General features: G+C 36.8%; 1 protein-coding gene across 1 annotated transcript; it reads right to left on the bottom strand.

Moving 5' to 3' along the window:
• Positions 1–2,706: 2,706 nt before the first annotated feature.
• On the bottom strand, positions 2,707–16,466 carry si:ch211-225h24.2 (uncharacterized protein LOC564539 homolog). Its single transcript, XM_052106443.1, has 4 exons — positions 16,125–16,466; positions 11,897–11,944; positions 7,872–7,987; positions 2,707–4,296 (listed from the first exon to the last, which is right to left on the bottom strand). The coding sequence occupies exons 1-4, from the start codon at positions 16,209–16,211 to the stop codon at positions 3,864–3,866; spliced, it is 684 nt and encodes a 227-aa protein (XP_051962403.1). The 5' UTR covers positions 16,212–16,466; the 3' UTR covers positions 2,707–3,863.
• Positions 16,467–16,799: the final 333 nt, after the last annotated feature.

The raw sequence follows: 16,799 nt of genomic DNA, 5'->3' as shown, positions 1-16,799 counted from the left end.
GTATTTTATATCCTTTTTCTGAACTTTGTAATATTTCAGTAATATAAATGTCATTTAAATGGCTGAACTGTAGGATGTGTTTGGTACTATCAAACATTTGCACAAAAAAAAAAAAAACATGATTACCTAAAATAATTAAAACTTTTTGAAAAATTGTTTCATGTTTTTGTAAATAACGTGCATGATATTAGTGCTTGGTAAGAAGGCAGACACAAATCATGGATGGTTCACAATGCTGCTGAATGAAAGCAAAACAATCAAGGACCACTCCGCCCGCCAGTCTGGCAGCAAAACATTCAACATTACCACCCCCTCCTTTTAGGTATTTAAACATGAATACATTTCATAACAGGTTATTTTACCAACAATAATGCAGGAGAAAAAAACAACAAGGAGTGAGTATTAGGTGTAGCTCTTTTTATTCAGATTCACAAGGGGAACTAATCTACACCCCCTAAAATCATAACAGCTTACTCTCTGTGATAAAATCTTGATACAGTGAAAAATCACTCAGTAGTATTATAATAAAATCAAAACATAAGAAACAAAGCCCCAAATGAAAAAATCTAAAATCTTAAACTAAGAATATGTAATCACCTTTCAAAGTTAAACATTTGTGGACAAGTACAAATGTAATAATGCTATGACAACAATGAAGCAATCCCAGTTACTCACTCAAAATCTGATTATAAATCATCTCTAAAAACAGCAATAAGGCACTTATAAAACCAAATATTTAATATGCAATTTAATGGCATTTAGACAAAGATTTAAATATAAAATATATTCCAATTTTAGTAAATGGTGATTGTTTATTTTTCTAGTGTTGCAAGTGTTTGTGGTTACAGCAAGGAGACTATTGCATAGAATAATTACAGTAAATTATGATTATGACAGCTAATGATTGTGACATCACTTGCACTGAATCAGCAGGCAGTGGTGACTGTACATGTATACTCTTATCACAGTTAAAGGAATATTCTGGGATTAATACATGTTGAGCTCAAACAATGCTCATTACCACAAAATGTTTTTTATTTTCCTCATTAATTTTTTGTTATAAAGCAAAAAAGTGGTTTCTTTAAGTTGCTTACAATGGAAGTGAATGGGGCCATTCAATAAACACTCAAATACACGCAGTCTTAAAAGTATGGCCACAAGATGTAAACATTAGCATATACAGTGAGGAAAATAAGTATTTGAACACCCTGCTATTTTGCAAGTTCTCCCACTTAGAAATTATGGAGTGGTCTGAAATTGTCATCGTAGGTGCATGTCCACTGTGAGAGACATAATCTAAAAAAAAAAATCCAGAAATCACAATGTATGATTTTTTAACTATTTATTTGTATGATACAGCTGCAAATAAGTATTTGAACACCTGAGAAAATCAATGTTAATATTTGGTACAGTAGTCTTTGTTTGCAATTACAGAGGTCAAACGTTTCCTGTAGTTTTTCACCAGGTTTGCACACACTGCAGGAGGGATTTTGGCTCACTCCTCCACACAGATCTTCTCTAGATCAGTCAGGTTTCTGGGCTGTCGCTGAGAAACACGGAATTTGAGCTCCCTCCAAAGATTCTCTATTGGGTTTAGGTCTGGAGACTGGCTAGGCCACGCCAGAACCTTGATATGCTTCTTACAGAGCCACTCCTTGGTTATCCTGGCTGTGTGCTTCGGGTCATTGTCATGTTGGAAGACCCAGCCTCGACCCATCTTCAATGCTCTAACTGATGGAAGGAGGTTGTTCCCCAAAATCTCGCAATACATGGCCCCGGTCATCCTCTCCTTAATACAGTGCAGTCAGCCCTGTCTCATGTGCAGAAAAACACCCCCAAAGCATGATGCTACCACCCCCATGCTTCACAGTAGGGATGGTGTTCTTGGGATGGTACTAATCATTCTTCTTCCTCCAAACACGGTTAGTGGAATTATGACCAAAAAGTTCTATTTTGGTCTCATCTGACCACATGACTTTCTCCCATGACTCCTCTGGATCATCCAAATGGTCATTGGCAAACTTAAGACGGGCCTTGACATGTGCTGGTTTAAGCAGGGGAACCTTCCGTGCCATGCATGATTTCAAACCGTGATGTCTTAGTGTATTACCAACAGTAACCTTGGAAACGGTGGTCCCAGCTCTTTTCAGGTCATTGACCAGCTCCTCCCGTGTAGTTCTGGGCTGATTTCTCACCTTTCTTAGGATCATTGAGACCCCACAAGGTGAGATCTTGCATGGAGCCCCAGTCCGAGGGAGATTGACAGTCCTGTTTAGCTTCTTCCATTTTCTAATGATTGCTCCAACAGTGGACCTTTTTTCACCAAGCTGCTTGGCAATTTCCCCGTAGCCCTTTCCAGCCTTGCGGAGGTGTACAATTTTGTCTCTAGTGTCTTTGGACAGCTCTTTGGTTTTGGCCATGTTAGTAGTTGGATTCTTACTGATTGTATGGGGTGGACAGGTGTCTTTATGCAGCTAACGACCTCAAACAGGTGCATCTAATTTAGGATAATAAATGGAGTGGAGGTGGACATTTTAAAAGCAGACTAACAGGTCTTTGAGGGTCAGAATTCTAGCTGATAGACAGGTGTTCAAATACTTATTTGCAGCTGTATCATACAAATAAATAGTTAAAAAATCATACATTGTGATTTCTGGATTTTTTTTAGATTATGTCTCTCACAGTGGACATGAACCTCACGATGACAATTTCAGAACCCTCCATGATTTCCAAGTGGGAGAACTTGCAAAATAGCAGGGTGTTCAAATACTTATTTTCCTCACTGTATGTGTTAACATGATTTTAGTGTGTTAAAATAGTATACAATATATATATAAAATACTTATCTGTGTAAAGTTACAGTTTTCATTAACTACATAACTAATATCATGTTAATGTGTAATGTTAAGGTCTTGTTGCTTTACTTTGGAAACTTTGTATATTAATGGACTTGCCCTATTCACCAGGGGCACATTAATGCATGGGCTAAAGCCCAGGGGCCCAAAACTCCCAGGGGGCACCATTCGCAGTGTCCACCACCATATTCACCCCATCCATGTTCGAGGGAGGAGCTTATTGAAACAGTGATATAAACAAGGAGACAGCGAAAGCCGTCCATCTAGCTCATTTTCATAGAATAACAGTCTGCAATTTATTTTAATAAACAAGGGACGAGTCTAAATTATTTTATGTGGTATTATTCAACAATATGCTACAAATGCTATTGATTGAGCTTAATTTGAATTGAACCTGGAACATTCCTTTAAGATAGTGAAAGGCATTTCTACATAATTTCACGTTCACTCATTAACAACATACCAGAATAAATTAACACATAACACAACTGAATCTAAGGCTTAAAACCTTTATATACAAACAAAAAAGATCACATCAAGAGTTATAATGGAGATTGAGACACAATACGTCTTCTGTCTGTGACTGTGTGTAGTGCTGCCTAAAATATTGGCACTTGAAATGGCATTATATTGAAGTGATAAGGCTAATTGGCTGCTGGCATAAAATGTGGATTTAAGTGTCCAAAGACCAAAGGTGTCATTTAAAAATAATTTATAATAGATCATGGTCATTGGTCAATACCATTGGTCACCAATAGGGTGCAATTGTGCGATAAAGTCTGTAGTACATCCAGTGATTTACTTGAAGGAGCTTCAATAAAATGGAAAAATTAAGATTAATCAATCGGGCTCTTAAAAGCAGGCACTCTCGGTCTGAGGGTCCTAATCTTCATCTTCTTCACATCGGTGGGCAGTGGGTGCAAATTAAGGAGTTGTCTTCCATGGGGGGTGGGTTCAATCTTCACAAACACATTTCTTCCATACACTGAGGGATGCCCAATAATGAAATCACTTAAGCCCCTCCCAAGAACTCTCTGATAAGTTGGCTGGACTTCGGCGACGGACGGCGGCCAACTTGTCGCGGGCGCGAGCCGCCCACTGGGCGGGGCCTCCTGTCTGTGACTCAGTCAGACTAGCATAGCGAGATGAGTCCTCCTCCAAACCCAACCCAACCCAGGATGGCAAACCCAGAGATTGTGGTAAAGACAGAGACAGAGGGGAGGAAAGAGGCGAGGAGTCGCTTTTTTTTCTCTCCAACTCACTCTTTTCCTCTTGTGTTTTGTCGTTTAGCTGGGGAGGTTCCCAGCCCTCAATTTTATCAATCTTCCTCGTAGGTGTGATTTGCTTCATCGTCATGGTGATGCTGTCCCACAGACAGTGTGCTTTGTCTTTTTCTGAGTGCGGTTTACTCTTTTCTTCCTCCCAGATTTTCTTAGCAGACCTGAGAGAGAAAGGGCAGGCATGATTCATCAGCCAAAATAAAAAAGGTTCTAGCAAAACAATGCCTTGGCACAGTGGCATTTTGTAATTAAAATGTGTAAGCTTGGCGCCACTAAACGGAATTGCAAAAATAATGACTGTCAAACAGATTTCCTGAACTAAGCACCTATCCCTTGGTCAAAAATAGATCCCGCCCTAAGCTCACACCATTGATCGAGCCACTATTGCTGTGTCAGGCCAGCTGGGATCCTCATATAAACAGAGCAATGTTAACACTTATTGGGGAAATTAACATTCAAATGGCTTGTTTAAAGTCAGAAGCAGGAATGATGTTCCAAAGAGGTTGTTTAATTAGTAAGAGTTGCAAAATGTGAAAATAAATAGTGTTTTGAGAGCAAATAAAAACCAAGATCACTGAAAAAAATAACAGTCTAAGAGCTAGAACCAATTTTGGTACTAAAAGCAGTACCTACTCCCCTAAAACAACATCGGAGGCTGGAGTATATCATGCTCAAGCAGTGCCAAGTGACCTTGTTCATGAGCTTAAAAGCAAGCCTCCATTTAGTCTAGTGCCTTTAGTGGCGGCAGACCTAAAAATAGAAATGTTTCCCGTCTCTGCAAATTGGAACATACCATTTATTGTCCAATAAAATTAACTCTTGCTTTATACAATTATATTAAATTCGAAAGATATTAAAAATGCTTAAATACAAGAGTTAAAACGAAAATATACAATAAATAGGACGGATCAAAACATGTGCACAAGAAAACCCCAATAAATGCTGAAAGAAATTATATTAATGTCCATTGAGCACTTTAAATCTCGTGATGGAGACGGATTCACAGGCTCTCGATCACAATAACATCTAATAAAATATTAAAATATAATAAAAATATTAAAATATTTTTTTATAATCATATACAAATAATATATTATATAAAATATTATCAATATTAATATGAATGTATTATACATATACTAAGAATAATATAAAAAAATAAAATAAATAACATACTGTAAATAAATTTATTGGTATTAGAATAATGTTTTATATATACAGTATATACAGTATATAAAAATAAATCTGATTTTGCATTTCCCTAAGTGTGCAGTGTAGACATTAAATGTATTTTGCTGTCTGCATGATGTTGGGCATGAAGCCATAATGGCACAAGCAGCCACACACAGGAAGGACAGAGGCTGAGGCACAGGATGTGGTTTCCATTTCTGTAACCTACTAGATGGTTGGGTGCCTTTTTTAGAGTTACTCTATTTTTATATACAAAACCACATATACAAAGTTTTACCAATGCTACATAAAGATATTTAACTTTTTTGAACTTTTTTTCTAGGGACTCTTAAGTTGATGAGTAGAATTTTAAATGTTTTGCCTCAAGCAATGCCGTGAGTTTGAACAATGGAGTTTGGTTAAACCTGTTTGGAAATAGTCATTATTTTCATCCAAAATTCCATTTGGTGCCGCTAATCGTGCAAAAATGACATGCTTCACATCTTGAAATTATATGATATTTCAGAGGACCAAATGTATTTTGGATTGTTGAAAGAAGCCATGAAAGATTTGACAATGTAGTTACAAAAGTTCCCTCTAGGACCACGTGTTGAAGCTTATATTGGTTGTCACACTTTAATGAATTACTTGGGGATATTGTGTTTACTGATCATGATATATTTAATAGGTTACATTTTCTAGTGAATTTATTGTAATATGTTTACTAACATTCATATTTTATATATTTTACATTGCTGTAGTTTCAAGGTTGTCTAAGTGTGTGTGCCGCTGTTTTCTCATTTCTTTTACCCCAGTCACAGTACTACAAAGGTCGTTGTCTCACTTTCCATCATTTCTCTTTAGCAGATGGTCTGTTTAAAAGCCATAATACACGGTACAACAATGTTGTTCTCTGTTAATGTATACTCATCTCGGGGGGCCTGAGTAGTTCAGCGAGTATTGACGCTATCTACCACCCCTGGAGTCGTGAGTTTGAATCAAGGGCATGCTGAGTGACTCCAGCCAGGTCTCCTAAGCAACCAGATTGGCCCTGTTGCTAGGGAGGGTAGAGTTATAGGGAGTAACCACCTCGTGGTCACTATAATGTGGTTCTCGTTGTCAGTGGGGCACGTGGCGAGTTGTGCGTGGATGCCGCGGAGAATAGCGTGGGCCTCCACGTGCACTTCGTCTCCCTGGTAAAGCACTCAACAAGCCACGTGATAAGATGTGCGGATTGACGGTCTCAGATGGTCTTTCAGTATCTTGTGCAAGATCGCCACATTTTTAGACACTAAGTAAAGTTAAAAAGAACTTTCATTTTTATATACGAATATGATACTCTTTATTCGCTGCGCTGCGTTGTGTTGCTTTCTGAAAAAGTTCAGGTTGCAGAGGCTTCCTGTGACAGTTTCAGATCTTTATAAACGGTAAGACAGTGTTTTTTCCCTTTTACTCTGGTGTGCATTTTTACATGCAATAATTAGACAAGTTCAATGCCATTTGATTGCGGGGGCTTCCAAGTAGGTTTTCGTTTAGGGCCTCCCATGCTTAGAAATGGCCCTGGGTATCAAAAGCATGAAACTTCACTGGCATCGGTAGAGACTGCTGAAATATTGGTATTGTGGCAACACTACTCTTGATTATAACACTATTGCCAAAGAAACAATTATGGAAATGTTTTATTATTGCTATTGTTTATGTTCATGTTTAATAAAGTATATTTAATCTCCATCATTATTGAATCCTCTTTTGGGGTTTTTAGTTTACAGTTTAATTGTTTGCACTCAGTGCATAGATCTACTATTCTAGGAAGAAAATGTGAGTGGCGCTTGCCGTGGTTAAACTCTAACCAAGGGTCTCATATAGACTGCTCCAAGTCAAAAGAGCCCACATCCATATTTCTATGATATTGAAATGCAGAGATATTGGGGTTGCTAAACTCTAAATGGTTGCTAAGCAGTTGCCAGAGTAATACCTAAAGTCTGTTTGTTAGTACGAGTCAATAAAACCCACCCCCATGTCTCTACAATGTCCAGGAGCAGAGACATGGTTGTTTATTTATGGTTGCTTGGGTGTTCTGTATGGTTGCTAGGGCGCGGCTAAACAGTTGCCAAGGCTTGCTCGAGAGACACAAGCAAACCCACATGTCTCCAAAGATATCCCGCTTAGCAATTTTCAAAGGAAATCTGTGGGCTTCAGTTGTTAGGGTGCTTTGGATGGTTGCTAGGACGTGGCTACGTAGTTTCAAAGGTGATACGTAAAGACTGCTTTCAAGCTCGAATCAATAGAGCCCTCCCCATTGTCTCTATAACATTATGATCTGGAAATATGATCCCTAACATTTCCTATCAATGTGAAGTCTATGGAATCTTTGTTTTATTATGTGTTTTTGTTTGTTTTTTTCACCGGTTGGGCAAAAATCTTACTTTTGCCTTTTAAAAGACATCTTGACAGCATGTGTGTGCTTGCTTACTGGGTAATGTCTTTTTATAATCATTTTAAATTCTGAGGCACACGCAACATTCACTATAGCTTTCAATGATCAAGTAAACAAAACTCAACTTACCCTCTTCTGTGAGAGACAGTGACTCCTGTTAGCAAGATCTCTTCATCATCTTGAGAAGGATACAATTTCTTGTCTCCTTTTTCTCGCTTTGATTTAACCTTCTTTAACTTAGAATCCTGCAAAAGGTCAAAAAACGGAGTCACGAACCACAGTAACACGGTTTATACTTTATCAGTGTACTTCAATGACTACTGCTTATGTTTTATGTGACAAAAGCTCAGCTTTTGTTTCTCAGTGAGACTGAAATACAGATGGTAAAGCATGATTGCAGGTTTAGGCCTGGCACAAAGACAACTAATCACAAAGACACGCTTCATCATGAATCCAAAAGCAGAAAGATGTATCTGACAGACAGAGGGCATCACACAGTGAAAACAGGAAAGGCCTATGGTGATTATAGTGGGCTGTAGGGATGGAAATCTGAGCAGACATTGTTTGTGTGTGTGTGTGTGTGTGTGGTGGTAGTGGGGGGGTCATTTGGCTGGCTTATACATTCCTTCAGACTCTCTCCTGCCTGCGTTCAGTATGACCCCATGGGATTTGAAATTCCGGCCCGGCTTTGCAGCTTATTATATAGGAAAGAAAAGAAACCTTTGGCACAAATTCTTTCACCCTTTCATAGGCTGTTGACCTGCCTTGTACAGAATGTCCTTCCCTTGATTCTTTGCTTGATTGAAAATGAACTGTAAACAATCGAGAAATGTCTGGGTCATAATTCAACAAAATCAAAAGGACAACTATTTATATTTCGTATAATAGAAAATGAAGTATCTTTTTAGGACTATTAATACTTTTTGCATTGTGAATTTTTTTTCATGACAATAAAGCACATTTTAGCATACTGTAATGCAGGAATCATTTATATATATATATATATATATATATATATATATATATATATATATATATATATATATATATTTATTTATTGACTATAATAAAAATGACACTTAATTTTATAATGAATATTTACATTTTCAATATTTAGTTAATATAATTAATAATATATTAAAATATACAGTATTATACAATAATATATCTATTATTAAAACTGTAAAAACATTGTGAATATACATCACGGTAATTATTTGTTGTTATGCTTTTAATTCATGCTGATTTTAATAAAAAAAAGCATCATTCTACTCCTAAATTCTCAGTATCCTAGTGTAATGCAGAAACAAATATATTAAAATACACATTTTATTTATCAATTTTTATTTATGAATATTTATTAATCTTTTTGATCATATGTAGCCTATTATTAGTATATAAGTACAATTTTTAGTATACATCATGGTTGTATGTTTTTGTAATGCTTTTAATTTACGCTGATTTTAATAAGAAATACATAATTCTATCCCCGAATTCTCCGGAAAATAAAATCAATTTTCATCACCGTAAAATGCAAACAAAAATATTAATTTGTATTTCAAATTTTTTTTTATAAATATTATGATTTTTTTCTATTTATTTACAATTTATTTCTATCCCCTTTTCTCCCAATTTGGAATGCCCAATTCCCACTACATACTAGGTCCTCATGGTGGCGCGGTTACACACCTCAATTCGTGTGGTGGAGGACAAGTCTCATTTGCCTCAGCTTCTGAGACCGTCAATCCGCGCATCTTATCACGTGGATCGCTGTGCATGACACCGCGGAGACTCACTGCATGTGGAGGCTCATGCTACTCTCCGCGATCCATGCACAATTTTCCACATGCCTCATTGAAAGCGAGAACCATGTGACTCTACCCTCCCTAGGAACCGGGCCGATTTGGTTGCTTAGGAGACCTGGCTGGAGTCACTCAGGACACCCTGGATTTGAGCTCGCGACTCCAGGGGAGGTAGACAGCATCAATACTCGGCCCGCTAATAAATATTTGATTAATATTTATTAATAATCATTAGCCTATTATTTAAATTGTAAATAACATTTGCAAATGTACATCATCGTATTATCATAACATTGTATTGCTTTTCATTCACGCTGTTTTTTATAAATATAAATAACTAAATAAATAACTAAAATCATTGTGTCAATAAAGGATGTAATAATAATGAAATATTTTCACATTACAGTAACTGAAAGTAGGGGAAAAATTGCAGAATGGTCTACCAAAATAGTTCTTATAAATCTTAGTGGTCCTAAAATAGAATACATTTTCATCATGAAAAATAGAACTTGTAAACATTTTATTAGTATTTTGAGGTGAAATATGACATGGACATTTCTTCATACGATTCACCTAAAATCATCTTCTCTAAAATGTGAATCTACAAGTTATACTGCATTAATTTGCTCAAAGTAACAATTTTCATGTAGATGCATTAACTGTTCCTGCATGTCTGGCGTAATTAAACTCACCACAAATGGTTCCAAAAGCTAAAAAAGGTAAAAGCATAAGGATAACTTTATTTTATATACCACTCCCTGCCTTGTTTCAAACCAAAGACCTTTGTGCTCCATCGCTCTGCGGCACTAAACACATCATCTCTTGCACACTTAAACATAAATGCTTGTTTTGTTGTGGCTTGTGCTTATTTCGAGATCCAGCACATTATTTATGAGCATTAAGAGAATTAGTTTTGAATTCATCTTTGACCCCAAATAAAGACCAAAATGCTTTACAGCACTCTTGCGTGCTCTACTTTAGCTTCTGTCTATCATTTCACCTCTCTTGTCCTCGCCCTCTCAACTTGGTTAGGTAAAACACGTAGCACATAACTTCAGTCTTGAGGATCTCGCCATGGCTGGATGACACCGCAGAATTCTCTGCATGTCAAGCAGTGATATTCTCTTTCTTTTAGCTTAATTAAAGGGGTCATATCATGAGAAACCGGATTTTAACATTTTCTGAAAATGTGAGAGGTACATTTTGCAAATGCAAAACGTTCTGCCACAATAGTTTTGTTCTGGTAGGCTGCCTGGTCATTGCTAAACGTTGCTCTTTTCTATTTCGGTCCCTTTCTTCAATGGACGTCTATGGGATTTTTTTCGCCAGTTTTATTGTCCGCTAGAAGAAAATCATAAGTCTGGTCACTTAGAAAAGTAACAGCACACAGAAACACTTGATTAGAGGTATGCTTTACATTCGTGGCACAAACTGTGCACTTTGTGCAGCAAAATACGGCCAATTTCATTTTAAGCGTCAAAGGACAGAAACATACTTTACACAAGTATGCAAAAGCAGATCTAAGCGCATGTTTAACGCATTGCCAATACGCGGTCCAGTTGAACATTCTTACCGTGCGTTCTTGCGTTACTGTGGGGGGCAATAGAGTTACCTTCAAAAGTCTATGCCATTAAAGTGGATGTGCTATTATCCGGATAATACTGAATAACTATATTGACTTTACCTGACTTGCTAAGCAATAATCTCTTCAAACTGTTGCTCCGCCATGACAGTAGTTAACTTAAAAGAGAAAACTCACTGTAAAGGGGATGATTTACACTAATGCCCACTCCAGCACCCCTTGTGGCAACGTAGAGAATGCAACGCATACTTTGTGTTACGGAAACGACCAGAGTATGTTTCAGCCTTAAGAGAGGGAACAAAATGGTCATGAAATACTATAGACCGTTTTATAACCATTTTTGGGCTTTGGATTAATATTATAACTAGACCTCACCAGAAAAAACATACTATGATAGTATTATTGAATTTAACAGTAGTCGGTGTAAGTACAACGTGCCACTGAATGTTTGCAATTATCAGGACTGTTTTGCTTGTGTTTAGATTGTTTCTGTGTCAAACAGCTTATGTACAACTCACACAACCATCCCACAACATTGGATAATCAAACTATAAATCTTGCCTTCCAATGCATCCATCAAAAAAGGATTTGCAAAAATGCTTAAGAAAACACAGCAACACACTGTTTTATATCAGGATTTGCATCACATCCCGTTGATGTTGCTATGGCATTGTTTGGGACTTTGTCAACAATTTTTAGCCATTCATTTCAAAGCTAAAAAGGCAGTGTGTGTGTGTGTGTGTGTGTGTGTGTGTGGTATGTGTGTTTACCTTTGCTGAGGGGCTCAGAACTTCCTTTGTTCCCTCAGAGTCTTTATCCTGAAAAGCAAAAGCCAAGGAGGACAAAACAATGAGAACATGCATACACACACACTTAAACCCATGCTAATGCATAACATACACATGCACAAAAATGTGAGGAATAATTTTAGCTCAACAATGTAAACAAGGTCTTGCAGATTTTAGGAAGGCCTTGAAAATGATTGCATAGTCTTTGTTTTAGTATTACGCATAATGCTGTTTTATGACCGTTTCAGTCTATATTACAGAAAGGAGAAGTTGATATTTCATATGAATATTTGTATCCATCAGTCCCGATTAAAACTGTCAAAGTTTATAATCAATACTCCTGCTTTGAGGTTTGTAAACTATTTTAAGACGTTTAAGAAAATTTTTTTTTTGCATTGTGACACTCATGACACTGCCAGCTAAAGCCTTTACCAGATAAACAGTGAGGCCGCTGCATCTTTGCTCAGAATCTGACCGCAAGACCAGAATTGTGTGTGCAAATTGCATTCAGCAGCGACTTAGTGGACACGTTTGCGCCATTGACTTATCAGCATAATTTCTTTCATGAATCATATGCTAAACCAGCGCAGCGGTTCTTTTACCTGCCGCAATTCATTCTTAGTGAATTTGGGACACAATCATTATTTTTAAAGTTTAATCAATATAATTTGGTTTAAAACATTACATACCACAAAATCTACTCCATTTACTTAATAATATATGACTTGTATTACACATGGCTAACTGATAAACTGGTATTGGCATTATGTTCATGCTGTCTCTCCATTAAATTCACTTCTTATGGAGTTTTTGTTCCTTGCACAGTGGCTGTTAGCTTGCTTGCTGGGGACCTAAAGATAAAAGAATTGAAGGCATGTTTTTTAATTAAACTGCTCAGTTGGGACTTTAAGACATTTAAGCTTTAAATGACTTTAAGCTGCTTTTAAGTGTTAATATGAAGACCTATATTGTAATGCAAAAATGACTGTAATCCAAAAATATTTATATATAATTTAAATATAAAGAGTATTTGTAACCTCCACCATTGTGTCCTTGAGCAAGGTACTTAACTCCAGGTTGCTTCGGGGGATTGTCCCTGTAATAAGTGCACTGTAAGTCGCTTTGGATAAAAGCATCTGCCAAATGCATAAATGTAAAATGTAAATGTACCCCAATATTAATCCAATCATTATCAACTTCTCATATGGGGCAGCCAATCACAGTTGTTCTGACATTTAATATACCTCAAGGGCCTGACCTCTTCCCCTTCCTTCCTGCCCCACCTAGACTATGAATTCAGAAAAAGTGAGAGACATTTGTTCTTCAATGTCCATGTCTTTTTTTTTATCTCACTCCTTCTATCATGGACATGCACCTCCGCCCCATCATACCAAACCGCTTGGCCTGATTACAAGTACACTTTAAAAATAAATCTTAATTTAGTTACCTTAAAATATACTGTAATTTTTTATATATATATATTTATAAAGACAATACATGTAGTTTTACTGTAAAATTTTGTAAAAATATATTTTTTTTAATGTAAAGAGTATAAATATATTCTGTATAATTAACAGTTAAAATGTATATTATGTTAATATATTAATATTATATATTATTTATATAATATAATTAACAAGAAAGTACATGTACTTTTTATGGTAAATTATTGTTAAAATTACAGTAAAAACAATAATCATGCTTTCCCAGAATTCCTTGCGTGACCCAGTTCATTTCATTATATTTTATGTGAATAATTATGTTTCTTCTTATTTTTAATACCAGTTATGTACATTGGGGTGTTCTGTTTTATATTTAATGTAGTTTAGTTAATGTTTACTGCATTATTTTAATTTCACATGTGTTACCCTGATGTTGTTTAGTGTTTGTGTAAGTGACACTGAGCACTGTCTCTACATGTTTATTGCTCCAGGAAGGGCCTCTATGTATGAACTTCATGTCATCAAGTGCTCTTCTATAATTTCTACGGTGATTAACAATACATAATAACGTTAAAAACTGATTTTTACAGTTTCAGAAGGTTAATATATCAAGTTTGTTATTTAATAATATAACCGATGGTAATGCACCGTAAAATATACAGGCATCAAAATTACATCCCGTAAAGCCTGAAATTTTGTTCCTGTATTTTTTACAGTGAATTTCTGTCAAACACAGCTGCCAGTTTTTACCGTAAATTCAACAGGATTTTTTTTTTTTTTAACAGTGTACTCATTTATAAATGAAGGAGTAAAGCTCAAAATGCAAGAGAAATATTCTAGATATTTTAAGTGCCATACTATCTGGACATATCTTATCATTATACATATTAGGGACAGTTCAGGCCTGATTTTCCCAAAAAGAGGTTGGGATTGAAGAATCTGTAGTCATAGGAGCCCACTCAACATTTTGCCTTCATTGATTTATGGTGGAAAATGAACCACAGTGTCAACAAGGCTGTACCTCAAATATATTATTATAAAATCATTTCAATGCTCTTAAAATAGTGTGTTATAAACCACATGAACTAATGTTTGGACAAAGAGGACATTCATCTTGAGGAAAACCTATTAATCTGACATTGGATGTGCACGGTATTATGACAATAAAATGCCTTTTGTGTACATTTACAAGTTTTTGGACATGAACCATTGTAGTGTCATGGTATTCCTTGAAGTAACATTTGTAAATACCAATGGTAAACTTTCAGTACCATGGTACTTCTATTTTTTTGCACACAGTATCATGGAAATGGCAAGCATTTTTGGGCATGGTACCATGGAAATGACATGTTTTTGGACATGTACCATAGTAGTACCATGGTAAACTTTGAAATACCTTAGAGTAGCTTTTAATTACCAACGACAAACATTCAGTGCATGGTATTTCTATGTTCTATGCTTTTGGAAATGGTTGTTTGGACACCATGTATTACCATCTGATACCAACAGTGTACAGTACCTACCACCACAGTGCTTTTTGAATGTGTTTCCTGTTTGCGTTCAACAAACAGGAATTGTTTGTCACATAAACACACACGCAAAATAAATTCTCTGTTCCACCTTAAAACCAGCAGTTACCTGATTTTTGGTTGTCATCGATTTAGTTGAAAACCTGGTCATTTTTTGGTATAGTTCTTAGTAGGCCTACAAATATTTTCAATGCAGCTTTACAGAAATGTGTACCTTAATTCCCCCATTGAGCAAGCAATTGGCAACTGTAGCCAGGGGAAAAAAAACACAATAAGGCAAAACATGTGAAAGGGCAAACTTCACAAAGACCTACCTGGTCACGAAATAGTCCGACAGTTGGATCTAGCAGCTAGGCTATATCAGAGCTTTGACTACTGTCCTAGCCATCTCAAAGACCAATGTTTGTAGAACATATTATACTGGGATGAATGTGAATGTGACCTAGTCAAGGCCATCTATGTGACACACTTAAATATGCAATGAAAATCTTTCACTTTTCTGAGTAAGCTTATAAACAAACCATAAAAAAGTGTGAGGGGGAGAGAAATAAACGTATCCGCAGCTAGCCGTCTCCTGCTGTTACACTGAAGGGACTTTAACTGACTCTTTCAGTCTATCAGCTGACAGAAGAGGAGAAGGTGGCGAATGGCATGAAGTGTAACCTATTTAATCCACAGCAGAACATGCTTAAATGGTATAAATTTCTAATCTTATCTATGAAAACAATAACTACATAATGTCTCATACGTCCCAGAACTGGATCTAACAGTCAGAACTTATAAAAATGCAATACACTACCAAAATCTGTTTGAATTACATTCAGTTTATTGATAAAGTCAACCCTCAAGTGAACTCTCAACAGCATGACAGTGTGCATACTATGTCTCATTTTCCCACATACTCTCATTCTGCAAATGTCTTACAATTGTAAACTCTGATACTCTCAATAGCCTCATTCTAATATTTTCACACACTCTCATTTTCAAATATACTTTCATTCACTGTTGTCCCATTCTCCATATGCTCTTCTAATGTCAATGTCCCTTATTCTTTCATCAACCTCATACAGCAATACCCTCATATAGGGTAGAGAACCGTTTAAAAAATAGTGGTGGGACACAGAGGCATGAGCATTGGTTATCACTGATATTTCTCTTGTTCAATTTGTGTCCCATCTCAATATTGCATCTAACAATGCCATTACTATAAAGCCCACGGGCATAATCCCACCTACTTACCTTTCTGGCGTGCCCATGATGCCACGACACATCGTCCTCCTCTGACGCTTCATCCACCAGAACTTTGCTCTTGCTCTTCTTGAACATTATAGACTGTTACAAATGGATTTCAAAGGCACACTATTTCTGAGCCCATGGGATGCGAGTAAAGACTGTTGGTGGAGAAATCACTGAAATGCACCGGTTAAATGCCAGGTTACTGGACCCGAACAATAAAGTGACTGTGCTCGCGTGTCCTGCCCTTCACTCCCAGGGAATCACAATACCCCCTCACGCACACTTTCCTCCAGCGGCCGGCCCACTATATCTTCTTTTTTCTCTCTCTCTGAACGTCTGAGGACACGGTTGGCTGCTCCCATCACAGATCAGATTGCTTCTGATCAGTTGGTTGTCATGGCAATGTGGGCGGGGCGCTCTCCCACTCAGACCCTCCCACCTGGAAAAGAGGTCTTATCAGGATCGTAGTCAATTCGTAGTCTAAATGTAAGTTAGTCAGTGTAAATGTTTTCATTGATCTTAAGCATTGGTTTTGCTGATTGACTGGCCCAGATTGGTCAGGCTGGTTAGTTGGCTTATTTTATAAGAGGGATTTTGGGCACCTTAAAGTGATAGTTCACCCAAACATGAACATTCTGTCATTATTTACTTACCCCAGTTATGTCACTCCAAACCTGC

Source organism: Xyrauchen texanus, chromosome 35 (genome assembly GCF_025860055.1).
Source record: "Xyrauchen texanus isolate HMW12.3.18 chromosome 35, RBS_HiC_50CHRs, whole genome shotgun sequence".
In the NCBI taxonomy this organism is placed as follows: Eukaryota; Metazoa; Chordata; class Actinopteri; order Cypriniformes; family Catostomidae; genus Xyrauchen; species Xyrauchen texanus.
The sequence above is the reverse complement of the archived record's forward strand: the minus strand, read 5'-3'. Positions and strand labels throughout refer to the sequence as shown.

Bases quoted from the DNA above. Each gene is read 5' to 3' on its own strand.
- si:ch211-225h24.2 (XM_052106443.1), bottom strand. From the start codon at position 16,211: ATGTTCAAGAAGAGCAAGAGCAAAGTTCTGGTGGATGAAGCGTCAGAG. The intron at 11,945-16,124 runs GTAAGTAGGTGG...TTTGCTTTTCAG, and splicing joins ATCATGGGCACGCCAGAAAG to GATAAAGACTCTGAGGGAAC. The intron at 4,297-7,871 runs GTAAGTTGAGTT...TTTCTCTCTCAG, and splicing joins ACTGTCTCTCACAGAAGAGG to GTCTGCTAAGAAAATCTGGG.